The sequence below is a fragment of the Paralichthys olivaceus genome, chromosome 10 (assembly GCF_024713975.1).
Source record: "Paralichthys olivaceus isolate ysfri-2021 chromosome 10, ASM2471397v2, whole genome shotgun sequence".
Lineage (NCBI taxonomy): Eukaryota > Metazoa > Chordata > Actinopteri > Pleuronectiformes > Paralichthyidae > Paralichthys > Paralichthys olivaceus.
In genome coordinates, this window is record NC_091102.1 from 12551882 (window position 1) to 12577653 (window position 25772).

General features: G+C 38.8%; 1 protein-coding gene and 1 long non-coding RNA gene across 4 annotated transcripts; one reads left to right on the top strand and one right to left on the bottom strand.

Moving 5' to 3' along the window:
• Positions 1-288: 288 nt before the first annotated feature.
• LOC138411746 (uncharacterized) lies at positions 289-13252 on the bottom strand. Of its 2 annotated transcripts, XR_011244230.1 has the most exons (4): positions 13117-13252; positions 12904-12947; positions 12054-12105; positions 289-428 (listed from the first exon to the last, which is right to left on the bottom strand). It is a non-coding gene; the product is annotated as an uncharacterized lncRNA (long non-coding RNA). The 2 variants fall into 2 exon arrangements; XR_011244229.1 differs by lacking the exon at positions 13117-13252 and having other exon boundaries at positions 12904-13046.
• On the top strand, positions 13076-25113 carry prpf40a (PRP40 pre-mRNA processing factor 40 homolog A). Of its 2 annotated transcripts, XM_020090256.2 has the most exons (27): positions 13138-13217; positions 14511-14591; positions 14747-14887; positions 15868-15951; positions 16551-16569; positions 16672-16691; positions 16836-16877; positions 17495-17605; positions 17850-17970; positions 18223-18247; positions 18427-18645; positions 18851-18956; positions 20065-20129; positions 20226-20390; positions 21308-21416; positions 21567-21717; positions 21827-21960; positions 22099-22213; positions 22503-22594; positions 22756-22872; positions 23180-23317; positions 23479-23574; positions 23657-23743; positions 23867-23957; positions 24054-24115; positions 24198-24353; positions 24723-25113. In XM_020090256.2, the coding sequence occupies exons 1-27, from the start codon at positions 13215-13217 to the stop codon at positions 24810-24812; spliced, it is 2640 nt and encodes an 879-aa protein (XP_019945815.1). In that variant the 5' UTR covers positions 13138-13214; the 3' UTR covers positions 24813-25113. The 2 variants fall into 2 exon arrangements, with proteins under 2 accessions (XP_019945816.1, XP_019945815.1); XM_020090257.2 differs by lacking the exon at positions 14511-14591 and having other exon boundaries at positions 13076-13217.
• The last annotated feature ends 659 nt before the right edge of the window (positions 25114-25772 follow it).

Genomic DNA, 25772 nt, shown 5'->3' on the forward strand with positions numbered 1-25772 from the left:
CCACTATCTCAAGTGAACCTGTGTGATTCACTCAAATCAAATGCTCCAACTGTAGAGAAAAATAATCCATGTCCTCAGCCACAGGAAGAATAAATAATCTTATTCCACCCACTAAAGTGGACGGTTAAACTTAAAAAAGTATTTTATAGACATGGTGTTGTACAATATAATATATAAACAAACACACATGTATAAATGGGGAAAACACTTGCCTTGACCGACATCACGATTAAGGCTGCTTGGTCTATATGGAGTTTGTGAGCAGCGGGTCAGTGCCTTCAAGGCAGTGAGGATAACATATCGAAAGATGTAATGCTCCACACCCTGGCGATGCTGAGACCGGAGCTGACGTATGGTGCTGGTGTGAATGGGGGGGTGGGTAGTGATGACACATAGACTCCCCCCCAGGAGCAGGACCCAGGATGGAGCTGTGGAGCAACACGGAGGATGCTGTAGTTGGTGGCTTGACTTTTCTCTTAATTTAATTGAAATCTGTTGTTGCCATAAACAAACATAATGCGACTGAAGCAAAACCATCTTGATGAAGGTTAATGTTGAAATGTAGCAGATCAGAGTTTGTCGGGAGTCACTGAGACTATTATCTCAGTGATATCTGTGAGCTGGGTTCTGCTCTGTAGCACAGAGGAGTCTGCTGCTCAGTCACTCTGCTACTTAGGACCAGAACCATTTCCCCCTAATTTAAGTCTATAATCATTATAATATAATATATATTACATCTTTAGACATATTGTTGCATACAGAACTACAATGTAATGCAAGAGGGCTGCTTTAACAAATAGAGAGGCAGTGAGAAATAGATAACTCACTAATTCTAAAGGGACTCTTTTCTCCATCAGAGCATTAAAAGACTACAAACACAGCAGATATAGTGCTTCCTAACAGTCTAGGGTTTCTCCAGATGCTTTTCTATGATTTGTATTGAGTTGTTAGTTTTTTAGTTGATTTATATAATGGCCCCATGTTTGTTTTGTCTTTTTAACACGGTGACAGTACTTAACATGTACTTCTTTGGAAGATACAACCTGCAATGTCAACCATCTTTATACACAGTCTATGTTTTAAGTTCATTCATGTTAATCCATCCAATAGCTACAGAGACATTTGTCTCTGAGAATGAGAAGCCAGTCTCTGAGTCATTAGGAATCTTCATCTGGGAGCTCGATAAGTGAAAAATGGGACCTAATGGCCAAGTCTTAACAAAATGCTCAACCTGCTGTTGGGTTCACCAAAGTCAATAGACTTTATCCACAAGGGAAACATGGACGTCAGCACAGAAGTTCATTGCAATCCATCCAGTGGCTGTGATTGACAGGGCCTCAGTGTAGTTAAAATCACAGGGGTTCAATAATATATAAATATTTTTAAGTGAATGCTGCTTGATATGATTTTGTATTGTTTCATATAAATAGTGAGCACAACTGTTTCCACACTGCATACATTGTGATGGAGCTGAGCTGAATAGATGGCCTTTCTGTGCTCAGCCATCTCTCCCTTGTGGCTGCCGCACTAATGAAAATCCCAAAACAGTGTTACTGTGTAAAGGAGCTCTGGACAGACACAGACATCTGCTATAACAGAAAACAGAGATGGAGGAAAAAGAAAATACAACCTCCCAAATGAAAAAATAAAACATTAAGAAAGTGGGAAAGTCTGAACAAAACTAATCCTGGAGCAACTTTAAAGTATCTGCCACCATTGATACTATTCATACCTGTGATTTTCCTTCTATAATATGTCTCATTATCTGTATATAATATCTGGCTGAACGATCAAAACAGTGCTTCATGTCATATTGATGTTTGACATAAGAACTGCATTGAGATATAAAATAATATCAATATATATATATCAATGTAATGATATATACATTGTGACAGCACAGTGAAGAGGTATAACATATTATTGGTAAAGTGTTTTGCTGTTTATCAAGTGTTTGTCATTCTCTGCTCATGAAGAAGAGTTTAAAACCTAAAATCTTTCAACTTGAAGAAAATAATGTATGGTGATAAGTATAAATATTTTTATCTCCATACAATTATTTGCCATGTCGTCCAGTCCTGTGTTAACTAACAACTTCCCTCTCAAAACTTGTGTAACATTCAGGCTTGAATATAGGCCTAAAATAAAAAAGCTTCTAACAACGTGGGGAATTTAACTTCACCTCAGTGCCGCATTTCTGCCAAATTGGCGACTCCTGCGTGTGACTGCATCTGGCGATCCCTGATCGTTAATTAGATACCATGTTAAACTGTCATTCTATGTTTGCCTGACTTATTTAATTTGCTCCATCCCAAATGCTCTGTTCTGCCCTTATCTCCAGGAAACAGTTGGGCTGAGGCCATCTCATCTCTCCACTGGCTCTCACTCTGGGTTTCTGCAATCCTGTTGACTTCACACATGGAGCCATTCTTTTGTTCTCTTTCTCAGAGGCTCCGATATCACAGGTCCGTCCTGACAGACTTGAGACAGGCGTGTAATTAAAACAACAGTGCTGAGTTGTTTTTCACTGTCTTGCTTTGAGCCATATTACTCTTCACTGGGCTTTTTAAAGGCACTAACATTGTGGTCTGATGGACTGTCAATCAAATCAATGCTGATTACATATTGTACGGTGAAGATTTAAATTGAGCATCAACAACATATATAAATTATATATATATATAAACAGCAAACATAAAAATGGCTCCTGTGGTATATTTTTCTGAATTACCCAGAGATTCTGTTTGCTTTACTTCATCAATTCTTTCATGCATCTCAATGTAATTCTGCATTTGAAGCATCGATTAACACTGTTGCCTGGCCGACAAGACCTTCAAATTAAACACCAAAAGTTTAACCAACACAATATGTCACTGATCCATGCCCTTCAAAATGACACATAAAGAAATTTCTGATACGACATCAACAACAAATCAACACCGCTGCATAAAAACCAAACTATCATCATGATGTGGTAATACCATGGTTAAAGTGTAGTTAGGCTTAGGCTGAAAACAACTTGCTTAGTTGTTGCCAAATGCAGTTTCATTATTTACTTATTTCCTCTGAGGCTGAATTGATGAGCCGATCAGATGACTGACAGAACATAATTGGCAATGAATCAATTATTTAAGTCATTTTTAATAAAAAATGTCAAAATGTCACTGGTACCAGCTTCTCACATGTGAATATTTGCTTTTCCTTTCAATTAATCTCATCATTTTGCAGGCTTTTGACATCTGATCACACAAAATATGTCAACTTGACTGATATATGTTGGGCAGCCTCACGTTTTCCTGACATTTTGAATACTGAAAAATAAATTGATTATTCATTTATGGGCTCGCAAGGGTCTGATGCCCTTGGGCAGTTGCTTACTTTCCTGGTACTTTTCCTTCCTGAACAGTCATGGACCAGGAGAGGAAAACATGATGGATGATACAAAGTTCTCTGGCTTCAGACTTTAAAAAACTTTAATCAATAAAATCGTATCTGTAATATGTAAGTACCTGTGACTCTGCCACCAGGAATTCAAAATAAGATATTTCACCGGCAATAAAACTCCGATCATGGCATAGTTCCAAAGTTAAACTGACAAAAGCATTTTAGTGCTAACCATTATCTTGTTGCTAATGGTCAACCTCTTAAATTACTGTTGAGCAAACATATTTTATGTGAACATTTACTTTATATTTATGTTGATTGTAATTCCTAAAACCAGATTGAAAACTTTTTTTATTCACAAGTGCCTTTAACTAAACTATTTAACAAGTTCATGCTATCATTATATTCTATACTATTTTTATTTTTAAAAGTACTTTATCTGAATCATTTTTCTCTTTCAACTTGTTTTACATTGTTAAACATTAGATCCTTTATTCTACCTCTTTTAATCTTTTTACCTATTCAATCTCTCTAATTTGCTTGGAAATTGTTCTTTCTGATTTTGAATAGTTTTCTTTTGAATCCTTGAATCTACCTCTGTGTATGAAACATACTTTATGAAGTACTGGCTTCCTATATAGACTTACTGTTGTTCTTCCACTGGTGATACCTGCTTTCTTCCTGGCAAGACGGACATTATACTGCAGGTAAATACAACTTTTATGTATTTTTTTTTTTTTAAACGAATGATTAAGTATTAAAAACAAAATCAATTAATCAACCATAATTTGTGTTGGCATGATAAGAACAGCCTCACAGTGTCACCTTTAATATTTAGCTGGTATCCAGTGAAACTAAACAGATCAAAGTCTGTCTTGGGATTAAAATGTGATTTAAAAAATGTCATAATTCACTGAAAAAATTCTGATCACAAAGTTAAAATGACCTTTTAAAGAGAAATTGCATTGTGGGTTGTAATAATTATGAAAACAAAAAGCCAAGAAAGCAAAGAGAGAGAGAGGGCTGCAGAGACCAACATGAAATTGCTTCATCACATTGCAGCGGCGGCTTAAGGCATCGATTAAACGTAACATCAAATCTGCCAGCAAGTTAAAGTGGTGGGGGATTTTAAATGGAGCCACCACCTTTGCTTTACTCATGGGGTATTTTTTTTTTTTTATCACACTTTCTATCAGGCTTTTGCCATTTGCTTCCTGTGCAGCAAACTCTGCATACTCATTACAGACTGGGAGCAGGTGCTTTCAGCTAACTGAATATCACAATGCTGTGTCAGTCGCCACATCTGGGAGGACAATGGATCTGTCTGAGTCTTAGAGGGTCTCATGCACCCCAGAAAAACTTTGAAATGAGAAATTCAATGGAAGTCAGCAAATGGAGCCGCAGGAAAATTCGATTTTTAAAAAGTGTAATTGTATAGAACCATAAAACGAAAGGAAAATCAAACATTGACTTTGCTTTTCACATGAGTGAAACGTGGCATTGTAAATGAATTTCCAGATTGCTGTAATGATCAGAAAAGTCATAATGATTTTAAGACTTCAATGTTTGATGGCTACATATTAATGATTACAGTCATTACTATATGTAACTTACATAATGACACCTTCTGATCATGCTGATTTTGGAAACTCCAACTAGGATCAAAAAGCCATCTATTTAAATAAAAGTGGGTTGGAGTTGGTGAAGATACTGTTAAAAAAAATCATGCAATGTAATTATATTCCTTCTACAATTTCATTTTCATTCTTGTCCATATCAGACACTTTCACAACAACAGGAAAATATCTGGAACATTCCAAATGTTCAAATCACTAATATTCTACTGTCTTGAAGCCTGAGTCTCATCTAACACTGTGGCACTTCACAAAAAATTGGATGAATAAAGAGGTGCCAAATGTTCTGAATACAAAGTCAGGGCCCATTTATACATATGTCAATTAAAGACAAAAACCTTCATATATTCAAAAGATGAATCGTGTTCATTTCTCACAACAAAACTCAAAAGAAAATGCTCTGTTCTCTTGTGGCCCCAGCGGTCAGCCTTGCATGGCTAATTGGTATTGCCAGATGTTCGGAAGCGTTCCAGTGTGTTACAGAATTAGTCCTCTTGCATAACAGATGTCAAACGGTTCCTCTGAATGAGCATTTTTGTGGGTATTTATCTCCAGTTTGTCAAGTTTGGTGGGATTAAACAAGGTGTGATGAACGGTACACGTCCCACAGCGGCGCCCCATGGGATCAGAATCTCATTCCACACCTGATGTTTGTCCCCCCCACCTGATCTCAGCGATCTTTCAAAAACAACTACGCTCAGTTTCACAAACAGATGTCACATCAGTCCGACAGATATGCGACTGTGAATCTTTTTCTTCTAATTGTTCGCACCGTGCAGAGACGACTGCACGCGCATTTAGATTTGTAAACTTTGGCGAGCATCGTCGTCTCCATGGAGCTACTCTGCCTGATTGACAGGCAGGATGCAGACAAATGAGCATAGTAATGACTAATTGACCGTTCAGTCATGTCCTGAACACAATGTTCTGTGAAGAGGGGGGGGGACTATATAACAACAATTACATTACGTGGTGAAAGTCAATGTGTTTATCGATTCTGTGTATTTTTCCTCATCCTTTGGGAAAGAAAGTCCTGTGCTGTTCCTTGGAGATAGGAATAATATCAGAGTTTAAATTGGCTACTCTTCTGAAAGCCGCCTGTATTTCAAAGTAATCTTGCTGGAGCAGTGTGGTGAGAGTGGTTAAAAGCCGTAGCTGATCCAGAGATTACACCGCAACTCCCTTGCTCTTGGCTGAGATAAACTAAAAGAAATCCTCTGGCTAAAATATTCATCTGGCAATTCAGCATAAGTTCCCATGACTGCATGTGATGATGCGCTTTAGCTTGGTGGAGAACTCATGTTTTAATTAAAGCGGTGGTGTTTAGTGCAAAGCTCTAATATGTTGCTGCATAATGCATACATTAAGTAAAGTGCCTCTGCCTCCCATATGAAACACAGAGCTGGGAAAGTGATTTAAAATGCTGCACGGACGGAATGAATGTGAGCTTTATTCGGTGTTGATTATGTGAAGGCGTGAACAAGCAAGCAAGGAGGCAAACAAGCTTTTACAGTACATTGCTATTTTCTATATTGATGATTTTTAGCAAAAACTTCACATTTCCTAAAGCCAACTGGGAACTGGGAACCACCTTCATTAATATTTTCAAAATGCAAATAATTGTGAGTTCATGCCAATAAATTTGGTTTTGCTGGCTAAAGGGGATTACATATGGAGTTTTAATTACTTAATTATAAATATAACAATATTACATTTAGATTTACTAACAGTTAATGTTGAGGGGGGATCATGATCTGAGGAGAGTCATAAGAAAACCAGACCAGCACTGAGACCAGCTGCACAAAATTGCACACATAAATATCAGTCTCCTCAATATGGCTGATATGTCTATCTATTGATTCATGCATAACTGCCTGACAAAATCAATGAAAACTTTAAAAAAACACACAATCTCATAATGTTAAAGACGATGTTAATCCCTCTTGTAGTTTTTGTGTAATGCTGCTAACTGACAAAAAAAAAATCAGCAAGCTACAGCAAATTTTCACAAAGCTCTTAAATGCCTCAAATGGTGCAACAGCAGCCACATTTCATCTATACAACACCACTTGTTCCATTTAAGTCCAAACATTTTCCAGCAACCAATCGCTCCTGATAAAATCTCCACCGGCACAATCATGAACACATTGCAGCGCAGGGGTTTTCTTTAGGAAATTCGAAATGAAGTACATGGAACACAAAGGTCTGTTAGGAAGACTGATATAACACATAAATCCCCTGACATCCTATTTTTCAGCCATTTCCTCCCATTACAGGCCACAGACTCAGAAGTCAGCCAGTGCCCACAGCTGGACATCAGCTTCCAATGAAAACTACTCACCAGCTACATGAGAGGTGTCCAACAAGAAACTATATTTTATCCTGTGTCTAAATGGTGCCAGCCTGAAATACTGAATGACTGAATAAAGACTTAGTGCGTGATTTTCAGTAGCTGAAGATGCAGCTTGGATAATGTCACCCCATGTTGAGAATGCATTTTGAACGAGCAAGAATAAAGTCTTACATGTCTGACACCAGTCATTTTGATAATGGACTGAAAAAGTGGAGTGATTAGGTCCAACACATGAATCCATGAGTGTCACAGCTGGGCTGGAAATTCATTATGTGACCTTCATCTCCCTGGATACAACTCAGTCATGACAGAATGAAGGTTGTTTAGCGAACTTGTAACTCATCATTTCTAATAGTTGAAGGTGAGTATGTGGGTTTGATTTCCTACAGCCATTTGTATCAGCAAATGTCTTGAGGGAATATCGGAAATGTGGGCTTTTACACTTCAATGCACTTTAAAAAGTTTAAAGCCACTGGTGCCAAATAACTTACAGCCAGGAAACGGCTTGCATGACTGTCTATTAGAATTCTTGTAGGAATTAGAGTGGACTTTTTACAAATATATCAAATTGCCTTAAAACTGCATCTGTTCATAGAGAGAAAGTTTTAATAGACAAATATGAGGACAGACCATAAATCATTGCTTCCAGTATTTATGTTAAATAACTGGCTGCCAGTGGTCGCTTTATATTTACTCTGCACACATGAACGTTATCGATTTTCTAAACTAATTCTGATTAACTCCTTTGATTCTACTGCATATGTTTTTGAGTTCCTCATACAAAAATTCAAAGCCCTATCATCCCCTCTTGCTGCCATTTTGATGATTTTAGAGTTTTATGCAGTGCACAGTGGTTCCAGCAATTCGAACATATTTATCAGTGTTGGGACACAAATGACATAAATCAAGCCCGATGACAGAGTATCGCCTCTGTCACTTCAGCCCTGAGTGAGAGTGTGTGTGTGTGTGTGACACTCTGTCTCCCCATGTCCATCTTAATACACACATGCACATGCAGCTCCTGCCTCTTACTGAGTGACAACCTGTCAGTACAAGCCAGACCAATTCATTTTCTGACAGATGACAATGCATCCTGGATCTTTTCAGAGTGCTCACACTCGCCCAGCCGTGCACAGAAGACGCAGAAGCTCAGGAGTGCTGAGCATGATGTCAGGTTTATCAGACCGACAGAGACGTTCAGGAAATTCTCCTGAGTCGACAAATAATTTCAACAGAGACTTCAAAGTGTAAAAATACTTCGTCTGACATTTACTGTGACATTCAGTGGCTAAATCTTATTCATACTTCTTTTGTGCTGTGCTGTGACATCGTGTTGAAAGCTGCCATCTACATTAGAAACCAAAGACACCAAAAGCTGGGAAAAAAGGTATAGGGTGTGTGCGCGTGTGTGTGTGTTATACAGTAAAGTCTGTGACCTACATGATTGCTATCCGTGAAATCAGCAACTCTTTCAGAACAAGAGACTGTGAATAGCTGGGGCTCTGCAATCAACGGCTTTGTGTCTTTCTTAGTGATAATTGCAGCCCAGAGAGGAATTTTACCAAAAATAGTTTCTCAGTTTCTGTGATAAATTTGCTGGACAAGTTCAAATGTGTGATCCCAGGGTTTGAAAATCTGGCAAGAGCAGGCAAGACTGAAAATTCATTCAATTCGTCTATTCACTCTCCCGGTGTCTCAGTGTCTTACTATGTGGTTCAGTGGGGGTGGGGGGCAAAACAATACCCTCAAGCAAAATATAGCTACAACGGGCTGGGTTCTGAAGTCATCCCTAGATTTTCAAAGGAATATTACTTACCGAATATGTCTTTAGGACAAATCAATATATGAATATGCCCTGAGGGTATATTACTTAAACAAGGGGCATAATGATTAATATATACCACAATGTACAGTTACTTACATAAAAAGTGCAATTAAATCCATCAGTGAACTGTCTGAGTTTGGCTTTAGTTTGAGAGGAAATGATCCTAAACCATGCAAACATATGAAATCTTCATCGCATTAAAAGAGATTTTGATCATTCATAAAAAATCTCCATGACTTCTCTTTTGCAACAGTGGTCTCAAAAACATTTTCTCAGTTCTGTGCTCGTTTGTTCATCTCCTGTATGTGACTGTTCTGTGAGTCCATCAGCTGATGTTAAATTAAAATTACAGAAAGAGAAGAATCGACTTTGTTTCTCTGTTCAACAGGAATTGCCACAGAGATCTCACATGAGCCTTTGTTTTGTAGAAGCTCTCTAGTCGTGAAAGAGAAGAAAGAAATCTACACAGACTAATGTAACCTAATTCAGGGCTGTTCTGGCTTCTTTATTTTTAGAAAGGAAATTGAAAAGCTTGCTGCAAATGTAATACAGTGTTTGTTTGGTGGTTAATGTGAGCAGGGTTGACAAGAAGCCAATTGTTGGACGAGAGAAAAGTGCCTGTAAGGCAGGTCGACAACATGCTGGACTAAACTCATTGTGTAAAATGGCTGGAGGCAAACATTGACCACCTCATATATTGTGAATCAATCACACACAATGAAGTACTTGGATATATAAATAGAACACGAGAGCATATAAATGTACTGTGCATATCTGCAGTGTATGATCATCATTACTCATCTCTACAAGCAATTGCATGATAAATAAATGATGTAAGTGCAATCAATAAAAAATATCAGTCCAACGACTTGAGTCAGAGTGGTATTGGATTTGTGTACCACATCTTTTATTGATGTTTGTGGAAATTTGTTTCACTTGTCTCATACAGAGGAGCTGCTCTGCAGTTCACAGGGCCTGTTTCTTCCTTAAGAAATCTAAGGTAAAACTCTTTTTAACTCGTACAAAAATATCAAGTGTAATGACTGCGAAATATCTAGTGTAAGAATATAAAAAGAATCAAAGTGTAATGAGTGACTAAATATATAAGAATACAAGTAAGATAAGTTACAGAGATATAAAGGAATAAACCGATAACTAGACTAAAATAAAAATAAATAAAATAGGAATGAAGAAGAGTTCGGGGGGGTGTTGTTATTACTTATTCTAAATCTTTAGTGCTTCTATTTTGCACTTTGTATTAAATCATTTGCATGAAAAGTGCAATAAAAATAAAGTCCTGTTGAGTCTGATTGATTGATTTAAAATCCATTAATAATTAAGTTTCTACGATTTGTCTGCACAAAGATCAATATATTAATACCTCGTAAAAAAGAAATGAGTTGTGGACATAAGATATAAATAAAAGATGAGAGGCTAAAACAGCTGAATATATTATACACCGGCTTTTTCAATATCTTAAATCATTCGGTCCCATAGAAAAAAAAACAATATTAGCAGCTACGCAGCACTGTTGATTCATGGCTGGTTTTCTGTTTGTTTGTTTCCCTGAGGACAAGTGATGCACTGTGGTTGACTGACTCCCATCATTAGGTTGAAGCTCGATCCATCACTGCCCCTCACTGTCTCCTTGTTGTCTTTTTGGCTTGTTAAGAGAATGGATAGGGAATTCTCCAGCACTTGTCAGTAAATGCATCAGAGTTTATTGCAGTCTACCTCGAGTGTGGGCTCATCTGTTTCCCCAACTCTTTTTTGTTGCATTCTTCACACTCCAGCAGCACTCTAAATCCCAGGGACAACTCCAAAGTAAACAACAGCACGGCGAGCAGCAAATAGATAAGCTGTTATATCAGTCTCTCATCTTAAAAAAGATCTTGAATACACACTATGATCTTTCAGGATGTGTATGGCATCAATGTGGAACAGCAAAAAATGAAAATCAATATTTTAATTGGGCCATCAAATTAATTATTCTCTTTAAATACCCTCATAATGGCGGAGCTACTGATTAACCTTGTTTGTGTGACAAATGTATGACGAGAGTGCAGGAGCGAGAGGGAAAAGAGTGAAGACCGTATGTGAAGAGGTAAAAGGTGAGGAGACAAGGCCCTTTTCTAATTTCCCACCGACATTGGGAATCATTCCAGCCCCATACAGCCGAGAGAGCTCTGTCACAGAAGCCAATAATTGGAAAATCACAGCCAGTTCTCCAAATTATCCCCAATACACCAAGGTAATTTTGCTGCGTCTGAGCACCAGCTACTCCAGCTTATGAAAACGGGTACCTGTTATAACGTCTACAATAAGGAGAAATGGGAGGAAGATCCTCGTTGTAACATGTAAAAGATGGTAATTTCACCATTATTTATGTCATAGTATTCTCCTTTTTATAAAGTTTAAGAATAAATGTTACAGGCCTACACAAGCTATATCTACACTACATATTTAATATGAATATTCAATAGACTAATAAATCCATCTGTTGCTTTGTTTTACTACTCATACATTTAATTTTTTCATAATATTGAATATTTCATATTTGCTTGTCAGTCTAATGTCTTTGTTGTTAGTTGCAATTTTGTATTCATTATTATAATTGACTGCTTAATTAAGCTATGTTATAAAACTATGATGTGTGTGTTGTTGTCTTTAATTGTTTTTGTGTAGCTGGGTTGTATCTTTATTCACTGGCATGTCTTTGCTATTGTTTTTTCTGTTTAAATATATATGTTGTTTATATATATATATATATTATTGTGCTATATAGCCTAACTATAATTATATTAGTGGTTGTGTTTTTTGTTGCATTTATGAAAAACTTCACTCAAGGTCGACTTACTGGCTTTTCCGCAGCTCATGTGTCGTCCTCTGTGGATTCAGTTTGCCCAATCCTTGAGGAGAGAGAAAACTGTTTGTTAATATTGTGTCATTATATGCTGTTGCGTTCATTTGATTTTGTGTATGTAATGTATGTTTTCTGTCTAATCTTAGACTTTATAATATATAGACAATTTGACATGGCTATCTGTTGAAGGTATATATATATTTATACCATTTTCAACATTATTGTACTCTGGATACATTTTATTGGCATAGTGTGTCATTATATGCTGTTGTGATAAAGGTTCCAAACGTGAGAGAGAACCTATGGTAACCTTCCTTTGTGATAAAAAACTTAAAAAATGTTTAGTTTGTCCACTTTGGACGATTGTATACAACACAGGGGGCTCCGTAGGGACGACCCACTCCTGATGTAAATATAAAGATAAACAAAACAACAATTTGTACAATTTAGATGAAACACACTGGTGAAAACATCACCAGGATTATTTTATATTTTATTTCTGCCAATAGATCCCTTTCACCTAAATCTTACACACGGGACCCTTTTGTTTGGCTTGGTTGGATCTTCACCTGAGTGTCTATGCGTGTGTGTTTTTCGTCCGTCACAATCACAGCACTTGGAATATATTGCCTATTACAATCATACCAATACTTCCTCATTTAACTACAGATATTATAATACAAAGCTATTGTTTTTTTTACTCATTTTACTCAAAGCATTTAATTCACCATTTAATTGTATACTAATAAGTGAAGTTTATCAATAAATTATAATCAGTGATTCTTTTAATCCAGGTTATCCAGGTAGTTGCATTTGAAAAGTAAAACTTTACTCAAGGACTTACTGGCTTTCTTGCAGCTCATGGTCTTCCTCTGCAGTTCGCTCATTCTGTATATATATATAGAGAGAGAGAGAGAGAGAGGAATGACTTGTGAGTATATCGCTTCGTGATTTATTCTTCTGGATCTCATGCAGATGTAAACTCTCATCCATCCTCTCAGCCCGCTGTTTCTTTTCAAACAGTTTCTGTCGCGGAACAACGCTGCAGGATCCTCACCTTTGACCTCCCTACGTCACGGCGAAAGTTGAACCAATCAGGTGGCTCGTTGTTGAGAAGTGTCCGGGTTTCTCCGAGGCTGTTACCCTCTCGTCAACATGGTGAGTGCTGCCATGCAGAATAACTCTTTATTCACAATGAAGTTCACACCAGAAGCAGACGAGAGTTGATTTGTGAAAACCTTCCGTCCAGCTAATGTCCGTCTCTTTGCCTCCACGATGCTAAAACAACCTTGATCACCCTAGGACACCACGGGTTAGCACACCGAGTTAGCATCGAGCTAAGATAGCGGCAAACATATAGCGTCATGGTGCAGACTATGTCCTGGAATTCAGGGTTACGGTGCAGTAAAAGTACAAACTACTACACACCGTTGGTTTGGGTTGTATATAAAATGAGTAATTCCACGTCAGAGTATTCGCAAACTAACACTTTGGGTTAGTTAGAGGTTTATTTAGCTAGCTGAATAGTTAACTAGCTTAGCCCTCACGTTAGCTGTTGCACCTCTGTGCTCCACCGCCAGTCTTCAGTCATTCTGAAAGAACCATCTGTCACAGCACACACACAGGCAGCCTGGTGAGGCAGCACCACTGGGATGTGAAGTCAGAAATAATGTCTGTGTTTGTTAACCGTGAGAATCCACTTCAGCCGTAATGGACAAAGACTGTCTCTGTCAGACCCAGTTAGCATTAGGGCTAAAAGTAACGTTGTATCCAGTCAGTGGTGTTCTGCCGTAGTGCATGTATTTGCGCTATTGATTATAATAAAATCAGAGAATGTAAAACCTTGTTAAGCCAAGTCATCACCGGTATTATCTTTAATAACTATATTACTGAGAGATCTGTTTGTAAATGAATGAGTAAAGAAAGCCAGACGTACTTATTTAAAGTCCTGGAGGTCGTAAGGTTCACCAGTATGAAACCAGTGCAGATTAATGACTCCCCTGCAGTTTACTGGTTACTGTAGTGTTTTATGAGAAGTGTTGATTCAGTTGCTTCATGTTTTATTTTGCAGACTGCAGTTCTCCTGCTGTTAAACTGTATTTCATCATGAGAGATGCATCTTAAATCTATAAACATATTATACACCCTACACAAATGTGCAATAATACTTCTGTTTGTAGACTGAGGTAAAAATGCAGTTTCCAGCAGTAATTAGATTATTTTTCATTTTAAACATTCAAGACATCATTAAGTGTATTGTCCTTATCCATAGAAGATAGTTAAGTTTTATGTACTTAAATCGCAGACCTTTAGTTTAGCCTGTTGATTAATATTATATTGAGAAAATCTAATTTAACAAAATCTGAAGCGAGAAGCCGTTAAACTGTGTTGAATAATTTCACCACTGGCTGCTGTGAGTTCACTGACTCTGGTGTTTCTCATTCACGACAGTCTTCATCGGAGGCTAATAATGGCCCGAGTCAAGCGCCACCTTATCCAGGTGTACCGCCCTCAGGGATACCTCCCCCATTTGTAAGTCAGCGACAGAGATGTTTGTGACAATTAGCTCCTCATGTTTCTAGTTGTCATACAGGGCTGATATAAGACTGTTAAATATTAAAGGTTTTCATCAATGTTTCATTTGATCTAATGCCTCTTTCCACTCTTTAACCTATTGTTTTGTCCAGATGGGACCACCTGGAATACCGCCTCATTTCCCTCCAATGGGAATGCCTATGGGACAGCGACCTCCCAGCATGACTCCATTGCCCCCTGGAATAATTCCACCGGGTATAATGCCACCGATGGGGGCACCTCCAATGGGACAGGTTAGCCTTGTTCAAAGCAAATAGATTTATCTTTTTTATTTGTTGAACTTTTGCTGGAGAACTTGAGCTTTGTTTTACTTGCTCTAGTCATTAGTTTTATTTATTATTGCTATGAGATTTCAGTAATTACTTTGAGTACAACGTGATCACAATGTCTGCAGCTATAACTATTTTCATATTATACTTGCAGAATTTATTTTCAGAGAGCAAACGTGTTTGGATTCGAGACTCCACAGATTTGCAACAGGCTATAAATTAAAGTTTTCAAAGTTGACATAAAAGTCTGTGCTTCCTATCCCATCACAACAAACAGCTATCATCATACTGAACATCAAACACTGTTCTGATTATTTCTTTTAAATGGAAATAAATCAGATAAGAAAGCAGAGCTTCTTAGCAGAGAAGCTTTCTTCTGAAGGGGGAAATTAAGCCGAGCTAATTCAAGGAAAACCAGCAGCCGACAAGATTCAAGCTACTAAATGATAGTTTTCTGGAATTTGATTCACAGACTAATTGTTTAGATCTTATCTTATTACCCAATGGGCTACAGAATGTTTTATTGTTGGTGCAATGCTGCCTGTGCATTGTTTTAAACCTCTGCCATTGGTTGTCTGAATACTGCTCAAATATTCACACAATCTTAGAAATGCATTAATTTAAAGAAAAGACGTCACATTATTATTAAGCATGCGTGATCCTGTAACACCCCCCCTGGGTGTTTGATTAAAGTGCCAGCAGTACAAGTCTTGGAGCTGGTGTGGGGATTCTAGTTGGGAGTTTGTTGTTTCCACTTCACAGGTCGTAAGCTGTGGTATCACACCATAAATATGCTCAGCAGACACCGTTTCAGTCTCACATCATCGCAAGCATCCTTCCACATAGACACCAACTCCCCCGCCTCACACTGTGTCTGATACTTGAACCTGCACTAGGTGGTATGGAAATGTCAGATAAATATTTCATGATGCTTCTTTTATTAGATGCCAGGCATGATGCCACCCATGATGCCAGGGATGATGATGCCACCTCGCATGCCAGCTGCGGCTGTGCAGCCAACGGGACCGGTAAATCTCCTAACCACCTTCTGATCGCTGCTCTGCTTCACACATCTTAAAAATACACTGTGAATCTGTGAAGGGCTAATTGAAGCATTTGCACAGTCAAGTAACACCTCTATTAGAGATGACCTGATTTGGCTCCATTAATGAATCTGTATATTCTTAACCACAGATCGAATGAAACAGCTACAAAACACAATGACAATGATCACCTGTGTGCAATTTGTCCATCACTCTTTTTTGTTGGTTTTGGTTCAGTTGTGAATAACTGAAAACCGAATGAGCATGTGAGCCCTTCACTTTTGATGTTCTGCTAATTTGTCTTTTTACCGAGTATCAAACTATTTATCCAAGTGAACAGTTTTGTTTGACAGCTTTAGAGATCATAAGACGAGCACTTAATCAACACAAGCTTATCATAAATATATTTTTGCATCATTAGAGTTTTGTATTAATTAGGAAAACTTTGTCAGCTACTGTGAATTATGAGTGTCTATTCCCTGATGAACCCATCAATCATTTGTAGAGAGATGCTGATGTAAACTTCTAGAATTGTTAGTGTTTCCTGTGAAAATAGTATACTAATGAATTTGTCTTTTCCATAGCCGGGTGTTGACTCCACAGGTAAGATATTTCATTTGATATATTATGTACATCATATTCTTCCAAATGTTGTGTTCATTAGAAGCACAGATTCTCACTGCATTTGTGTTTTTATCCTCACAGCTGCTGCACCCGGAACAGCTGTAAGTTTGATGTATTTCTTTGTTTACAAGCAGTAATCTCAAATTTACAGTTTTGAGCTCTGATAATTTGCTCCAGTATTATGCCTTCTGTCTTCGAAACCACTGCGGTCTGTCAACATTTTATTTGTTTCTCCGTCTCTGCAGAGTACCACAAATGGATCTCCACAGGAAGACCAGCCAAAGAAGGTCTGTGCTCAGGGAAAATATAACGATTGATGTGAAAGACTTGACAGTATTAACTGGTGAAAGTGTTTAAATAGAAGCAAAGTACGGCTGGGTGATCAACCACACCGACATTTATAACCTCGAACTGATTTAATGTTGCTCATGTTGGTTAATTCAGTTAATACTTTCCCCAGTGCATGCATTCACGAACTGTCGGGTTTCTGCTATTTTATTTTGGAATAGCGGCTCGGCTACCTTGTTGTACCTTATTACCATCCCTCCTCACTCCGCCACCGACCTGTGCTCATTTTACACATTAACAATAAACACCATCACTAATCAGAAATTATTAGGAAACTTGCAGGACTGAAGTTTACGTTTTTTGTTTGATTCCCTCTATAGTTTTATGAGACATGTATTTAACATTGAAGTGACCAGAACGATCCAAATTCATGATTCAACACCATTTGTTAATAATTAAGTAAATGTGATTGTAATCGAGGTAAAAGTTGGAAATACTCATGATACTGATATGAAGTTTTATCTCCTAGCTCTAAAGCAAAGTGAAATTGAATTTTGCTTGGTTTCTTTTTTTTAATGACTGAAATAGCTGATTCTGTTGTTTTTTACTTTCTCAGAAGTCTCTGTGGACCGAACACAAATCACTTGATGGCAAGACCTACTACTACAACACAGAGACCAAGCAGTCCACGTGGGAGAAACCAGATGATCTCAAATCTCCTGCAGAAGTACAAACCTTTTTCACTTTCATAACAGATTTAAAGTCTACTGCCTCTGACAAATTTTAATTTACAGTTTCTATTTCAGAAATAGAAAATGCCCTGCTTGCAGTGTCTCATATCAACTGCAATAGGATGAATTTCATATACTTAATATAATAGATATGTTATTTTCACGTGCATCCTAAATTGCACAAGTTATCTAAGTACGTTTTAGCCGAACTGACAGACTTAACCTTTTTTCCGCTTTTAGCAAATGCTGTCTAAATGCCCTTGGAAGGAGTACAAGTCAGACACAGGGAAGCCTTACTATTACAACTCTCAGACGAAAGAGTCCAGATGGACCAAACCCAAAGACTTGGAGGATCTGGAAGGTAAAGAGCTGCTGTCTGATGAAGTCAGACCTGTTGTGATGTTTCATACAGATTTATCAGAATGATGAACGGCTGGCCGCTGGCATATTCAGCGATTGGTACCATGCATTAGAGGGGCATCACTGATGGTACAAATACAGGAGCATGCAGAGGCTTGTTCAGTTACTTTATCTCTGTGCTGGTCTCATATCTGCAGTAAGCTTTGAAATGAATACAGGAAGCATAACCTCTATTTTCTTGTTTCTATTCCAGCTATGATCAAAGCAGAGGAGAACGGGTAAGAGCTTCTTGTTTACCTTTACTACCTCATGATATATTGTGAATAACGCATACAATGTAATTGGAAGTTTACAAGACCTATATATTTTGTCATATTGTAGCCCTCCCAGTCAGTTATACTATCGTCATGTTCTAAAAATCATGTAATGTGGCTTTGCCGTCATTATCTGATTTCAGAACGGTAGAGGTGATGGCCCCCAGCATCACCACAGCAGCTCCTGCAGTGCAGGCAGATAATACAGCCGCTATGGTGACTGTAATGGAAGTGGAAACTGCAACAGCGGTCCCAGAAGAAAACCTGTCCCAGGCGGCTGTGCATCTCACAGCTGAGGTCAAGACTGCAGACGCTCCTGTTGCCTCCTCAGAGAGCACAGCTGCCACAGAGGCCGCAGCCAGGTAAACAAAAGTTGTCTGATAGTGAGACAGGTACCGTCTCCAGTCCTACACACACATACAAGGTCACAGTGACACTGGATTTGTCTTCACACCTCCCTCTCAACTAAATACAGTCACGGATGAGGATATTTAATGTAGCTGATAAATGCTCATTGTCTTAAATTACATCCAAGGGAATCAAATTTTCATTTTGTTTTAACCTCAGTGTCGAAGTCCCAAAGGAAGAACGGCCAGAACTTCAGAAGAAAACATACAAATGGAACACAAAAGAAGAGGCCAAGCAGGCCTTCAAAGAGCTGCTGAAGGAGAAGGTGAGACTGATTGTCAAGTGGGTTTAACCTGTCAAGGAACTGGAGGCCACGCTTTGTGAGAGGCTGAGCTGTCCCTGTATGGATGTACTGAATGTAACTTGACATTTTACTGGTCAAAATACAGAAACGTCCACCTGCTTGTATCAAATATGCTGGTCTGGACATACATTAGTATCCATTAACATGCTCTAAGCTGGGACCAACACCGAGAGTAATGCAGTCTGACTACATGTCTGCATGTGTCATCGCAGCAATCAGACTGAAGAGGGTTGAGAACCAAAGCTTTCCTCTGGTTCCTCTAAACGCTCTGTAGTATATACAATCTTAATTATCTGACCATTTCTATGATTTGTGCCTTGCATCAACACCATACTAGAGCTCACTCATTAACTTAACACCAACAAGTGTTTTGATGATTGAGTTGTATAACATTTATAAATAAATGTTTTCCTAGATTTTTTCCTGATGATTTACAGCACACGCTTTGCATTCTGATCCGGATCTAATCCCTGTCCCTCCTCATGAGCCTCAGGGAGGTCTTAGCACGGTTGTTAAGGTTCACCTCCCGCTGCTTCTAAGGTGTTGTGTGTGTTTGGTTGCAAGGTGGCCCAGCACCACCCACCTTGAAGGCTGCTATATTTAGGCTCTTTTTAATTTTGTGCACATAGCTCTCCTCTGAGATTACTTGCCATTTCCTGCAAGATCTTAATGGCTCTGTCTTGATGATTAGCTTTATTGGATCATGGGGCTGGCTGGGATTAAGACAGTGAGAGTAAGTGGCATGCCTCAGTGAGTTAGAATAACTGTGACAGCCGACAAGATGGAGGCACGTGGTGGAATCGGTTCATAATATATGAAGGAGTCACACCCTGGGAGAGGCGAATGGCAGAAGGGGCACTTCTTTGAATTATTGCCACTTCACATCTCTTAACGGACATCTATTAGTAACTAAGAAAATGTGTTCCCTGAGACAAAGCAGCTCAGCTCATTGTTCCTCCTCCTGTCTCGTGTGCTTTCAGTAACAAAGGATGATAAAACAGTTTGAAATTTCACATTTAAAATGTAACAATTTAATTTGAGCTTTCATGAATTACTATCTGTATTTCAGGGTGTGTCCTCAAACTCCTCCTGGGAACAGGCCATGAAAATGATTATCAATGATCCTCGCTACAGGTACAGGCTACTCTACCATAATCAGTTCATCCTAATTACTGCGAGTAACCAGCCCACCTCTCACTTCATGTTTCTCTCTTTCCCATATCAACACAGCGCACTGCCCAAACTGAGCGAGAAGAAGCAAGCATTTAATGCTTACAAAGTCCAGACAGAGAAGGAAGAGAAGGAAGAGGCCAGAATTAAATACAAGGAGTCCAAAGAAACCTTTCAGAGGTTCTTGGAAAACCACGAGAAGATGACATCTACCACCAGATACAAGTAAGTGCTGCAGTAAAGCCACAGTAAATGTTTTGTTTTCCCCTTATTGATTTATGGTTCCTCACTGTCAATATGATTATGCAGATGAGATGACTGAAAGGCCAACTATGGGTTATGCATGACATTGTGTCGTTACAGCATCGTTGGCTCTCACTTAAACTCCTGTGACCCGTTTAAGCTCGTCAGATGCTCTTTGAATCACCAGCACAGTGTCGCTTGGTTATAATTTAGTGAGTGAGGGCGATATTTTCTTGGTTGAATTGTATGCATATTGTGTATTAGGTTTAGATCTCATTCAAAATATGGACATAAATGACTTGAACTTATTCTTTTGGGTCATGTTTTTCCCCCATAAACATAAAGGAAGGAGAAACATGCCTGTAACATGTAATGTAAAATTAACATGTAAAATGTTCCAGTTCCTGCTGATCCTGCGTGTTTGACCAGTTTCCCTTTTTGCACTGGGTGAAAGTTATGATAACGGAGGAGACAGACAGATTGACTGGTGACCTTGACAACGATACCAGTTTCAGAGTTCAGCTGGCAAAGAGGGTTGTGGCAATGGCTGTGATCTGGGATGGCACACAACATGCGGTTGGAGAGCAAGACTCTGTGTGTCTCCTTAAATTTAAAACCTCATTTACCCTGCGGTCGACCACAGCCTCTGACTCTTCACAGCAATACGTTTTTAAGCAATGTTAATGAAAAATGTACATCATGCTGGATAACTTCCTCAAAAGTCCATCTGTACTTTTGTGAAGATTTCATGAGCTTTGAAACTACATACACACAACTGTTTGGTTAGGGCTGTGTTTATGAATTTGTTAAAGGTAAATTTGGGCTGTGAAATACTGCCATCATGTGGGCTGTTGTATGAAATTATCCTAAATATGTGTGTGTTGGTACTTGTAATCTAGGAAAGCAGAACAGATGTTTAATGAGCAGGAGGTGTGGAGCTGCGTTCCAGAGAGAGACAGACTGGAGATCTATGAAGATGTGTTGTTCTACCTTGCAAAGAAAGAGAAGGTAAAACTTTGTACTCAAGCTCAGCCAAGTCTTTAGAGAGATTTTTCATCAGCATATGTCAACAAATCATAATGTCTGTCTTCATCTATCGGGAGTTTTGGAAATATTGGCCCAATTGACTCTGGTTTCCTCCTTTCTTCCTGTTTCTAGGAACAAGCCAAGCAACTGAGAAAGAGGAACTGGGAAGCTCTGAAGAACATCCTGGACAACATGGCTAATGTCACCTACCGCACCACCTGGTCTGAGGCCCAGCAGTACCTGCTAGATAACCCCACGTTTGCTGAAGACGAGGAGCTGCAGAGTATGAGCACAGATATTCTTAGTCTAACTACTTTGCACTCGTGGGTCGTCTTAGTCATACATTCCCTCAGTTATATTCATCTGGTGATAGTGTTGTTATCTACTGACAGATATGGACAAGGAGGATGCCCTCATCTGTTTCGAGGAGCACATCCGGGCGCTTGAGAAGGAGGAGGAGGAAGAGAAACAGAAGACTCTTCTCAGGGAGAGGAGACGCCAACGCAAGAACAGAGAGTCATTCCAGGTGAGAGGGGACAGATATCCACAAACTTATGTCAAGAAAATAACTGAATCACTTAAAAAGTGTTAATAATCATCTGAATCCAGGTCAAAAAAGCTCAATTTCTATTTAATCTTGGACTATTTTGCTGTTTTCTCTCAGAAATTCCTGGATGAGCTCCATGACCATGGCCAGCTTCACTCCATGTCTGCCTGGATGGAGATGTACCCGACCCTGAGCTCTGACATCCGCTTTGCCAACATGCTGGGCCAGCCGGGTAAGACAGCCGTTCACAGTGCACGTGGCTTCACGAGCTGAACGCTGTGAAACACGTGTGTGTGACATGCAGACAACAGCATGTGACATCAATGTAGAAATGAGGCATACACAGCTCAGGATGTAAATACTGCATGAAACACAGCAGTGCACTGTTGATCAACTTTATTTTTAGCCACAGTCACTTAACATTTAATTTTTATGTCTGTTTTTACATTTGTTTGATTGATAGTGTTTTGCTGTATAAAATCATATGAACACATTTTGACTTAATGCTGTCCACTGTGCAGGTTCCACTCCCCTGGATCTGTTCAAATTTTACGTGGAAGACTTAAAGGCTCGTTACCATGATGAAAAAAGGATCATCAAAGATATTCTTAAGGTGAGAATCTTAAACCTCTGGTGCAAATCTGGCATATTGTCATAGTGCACACTCAACATCTGCATATATTAGGTGTCCTCTGAGAGCTTTGTTATGATGTACATAAATACTGTACTTATATATACCTCTACAAGTTATTTGGTTTCATTTCTCTCCTCAAGGACAAAAGTTTCCTGGTTGAAGTGAACACCAGCTTTGATGACTTCGGATCAGTCATCAGCTCAGATAAGAGAGCCACCACACTGGATGCAGGAAACATAAAGCTGGCCTTTAACAGCGTAAGACTGCTTTCCTTTACATATTTTCCTCCCATCTGTTCAGTCTATTCAAAATGAATGTGCCACCGCTGCCATACATTTTACATTTGCCATCAATTAGATTTTTAATTCAGTTATGTTATTACTTCATTTGTTGATGCACACTGTACTATAATATTTAGAGGTGTTCAAATTGAGTTTCAAGGCTAACAATTTGACTACTTTTGCATCATATGACTTGTGAGCAAGGTTTATCATGTTACATTGTAGAAAACTCAGCATTATGGGAAGGCATTCTCCCTGTTTTAACCCAGTTTTTTCTGAGTAGTTACTGGAGAAGGCTGAAGCCAGAGAGAGGGAGCGTGAAAAGGAGGAGGCCAGGAAAATGAAAAGGAAAGAAGCAGCCTTCAAGAACATGCTGAAACAGGCCACACCACCGCTGGAGCCAGAGGCTTCATGGGAGGGGGTACGTCTCTTGTGTGAATAATACTGTTACAGTTTCTCAATGCCAACTGTTTTCTATTCACGTCTCTCTCTTCACTATCTTGCTCTCTTTAAAAAAAGTAGGAGGTTGTCTTTTCAGTTTTTATTATACTCAGTGTCGTATCATACTTTTTAATATTTTAGGTACGAGAGAGATTCTTAAAAGAATCTGCTTTCGAGGACGTGACTCTGGAGTCAGAGAGGAAACGGATATTCAAAGATTTCATGCACGTCTTGGAGGTAAGACGTCATGACAATGGGGATAGGTTGAATTTATCACTCAAGAAGATGTTGTCGTTGAACATGTTTATCATCTTAACAGCACGAATGCCAACATCACCACTCTAAGACAAAGAAGCACTCGAAGAAGTCCAAGAAGCACCACAGGAAACGCTCCCGCTCTCGATCGGTCAGTAATCCTCACCTCTGAAACAAGACAATGAGCCGTGAGCAAACGGTTTATTGATCTATAACCTTCCCCGATATCACGGCCTGGTGATCTCTAAATTACACGACTGTAATGTTTTAACAGGGTTCGGAGTCTGAGGATGAGGAATATCACAAAAAGAAAAAGAGGTCACAGTCCAAATCCCCCTCTGAACGCTCCTCCAGTGGAGAATCCGGTGAGTGGTTTTCACAGCTTCGTGAATCTGTTTATCATCATATAGAAGTGGTTCAGTGCTGTTGACATTTACTGACATTTTCTGCATGAAAACCAGAGAGAAGCTACAAAAAATCCAAGAAGCACAAGAAGAAGGGCAAGAAGAGGCGCCACAAGTCTGTAAGTATACAGAAACACCCGGAAACCCATACAGTTCCTGTGCTGCTGGCGTATGAACACTGACTGGAATTGTGTCAAACAGGCATCGCCAGAATCTGAAAACGAGAAGAAAGGACGAGAGCGCGATGGAAAGCGCGATAAAGATCTAGAGAAAGATAAAGAGAACGACAAGTCCCGAGGGAAATCTCACTCCGACTCTAAACAGAAGTCTCCTAAAAGGAAACCTGCCAAAGAGGAGGTAGATTTCCTTTATTGATATATATACATACATATAAGTAGTTTCAGTTCCACCAATGTTACTTGAGTAACCTCTTAAATGTTACTCCATGGGTTTAAAAAAAATTTGTTTCCAAACGTTTCAGCCCCACGCCCCTAAATTACAAGCTAGAGGATATTCATTTGAGCAAGTTTGCAAAATGAATCTCATAATGACCTCAGAACTGTATTATTTGCCTAGTTTTGACATTGACCTACAATCTTTATCTTTTGTTACAGTTATGGTTAAAAGCTGCTTTATCACTTTTGCAGGCAACTGACTCTTTTTAGGTCATTACCGTAAATCTTTATGTCAATACTAAATCTTTGTGTCTTCCTGTGTCACGTTCAGGGCGGCTGGGATACGTCAGGCAGTGAGCTGAGTGAAGGAGAGCTGGAGAAAAGAAGAAGAACTTTACTGGAACAGCTGGATGCACCTTGATGATCACATTTCTGCTGCCTTTTTGTTGCATTAGTTGACTTCTGCCACCAACCATTCCCCTTCAGGCTCAGCTGACTGAGAGATAACACCCTCCAATGGTTATTTAATGGGAATAGGATTCACTGAACCTGTGAACACACTTATTGATGAATAATTTGATATCAGGATTAGCTGATCGATTGTTAAATGTCAGATTGTCCTTTTGTGGTTTGTTATCTCTGAGCATCTTTTAGTTGACTGTAGTTGTACATGTTCTCCATTGCCTCATTTTTATATTCAATTAAAAGCATATCTTAATGTCCGACTGTGTCTCTCATCCGGAAATGTACGTGAAAACAAACTTGTCCAATAATATTTTAGATTTGATCAAATTTAACTGCAGCTGTTTTCTTGAGGAATGATCCAAAAAGGTTTCAATTGTTGAAATTGATTTGTGGTAGTTGAATGCAAGAAAGTATTTTTGTAGATGACATTTGTGGATGTTAAATGAGTTCAGGACGGTCAAAGGTTTTCTTAGTCATTTTAGACATTCATAAATGTCAAACACGTCATAGTAGTAATGAACATTTACTTTATTACTGTATACAAGTACATTTATACATGTATCTCTACATATTTTGGGGTATTTTCACTTTTACTCCACAACATATTTCAGCAAATATCTACTTTCTTCTCAACTACGTTTTGTAGTTCATTTTGTTTTTTATATTTTTATAAGTGGTCAGGTAGGATTAGACCCCACCTCCTGCAGCAGCAGCAGCAGCAGCATTACTGGTGAAGAAGAAACACTTGAAAAGGGCAGAGACTCAGACACTATTATGACACTACAAGTGTTTTAGTGGCATTAGAGTTACCACCCTGTGGTTGTATGTCTACACCAGCCGGTGAAATTCTGTCTACATAAATTTTTTTCCAGATCCATACGGGGTCAGTGTGACCTTTGACCACTGAAATCTTATT

What these genes read in the sequence shown, in the direction of transcription:
- prpf40a (XM_020090256.2), top strand. An exon ending in ATCAAAGCAGAGGAGAACGG is followed by an intron (nt 18,248 to 18,426) that starts GTAAGAGCTTCT and finishes ATCTGATTTCAG; the next exon opens with AACGGTAGAGGTGATGGCCC. An exon ending in CTCCTCCAGTGGAGAATCCG is followed by an intron (nt 23,958 to 24,053) that starts GTGAGTGGTTTT and finishes CATGAAAACCAG; the next exon opens with AGAGAAGCTACAAAAAATCC.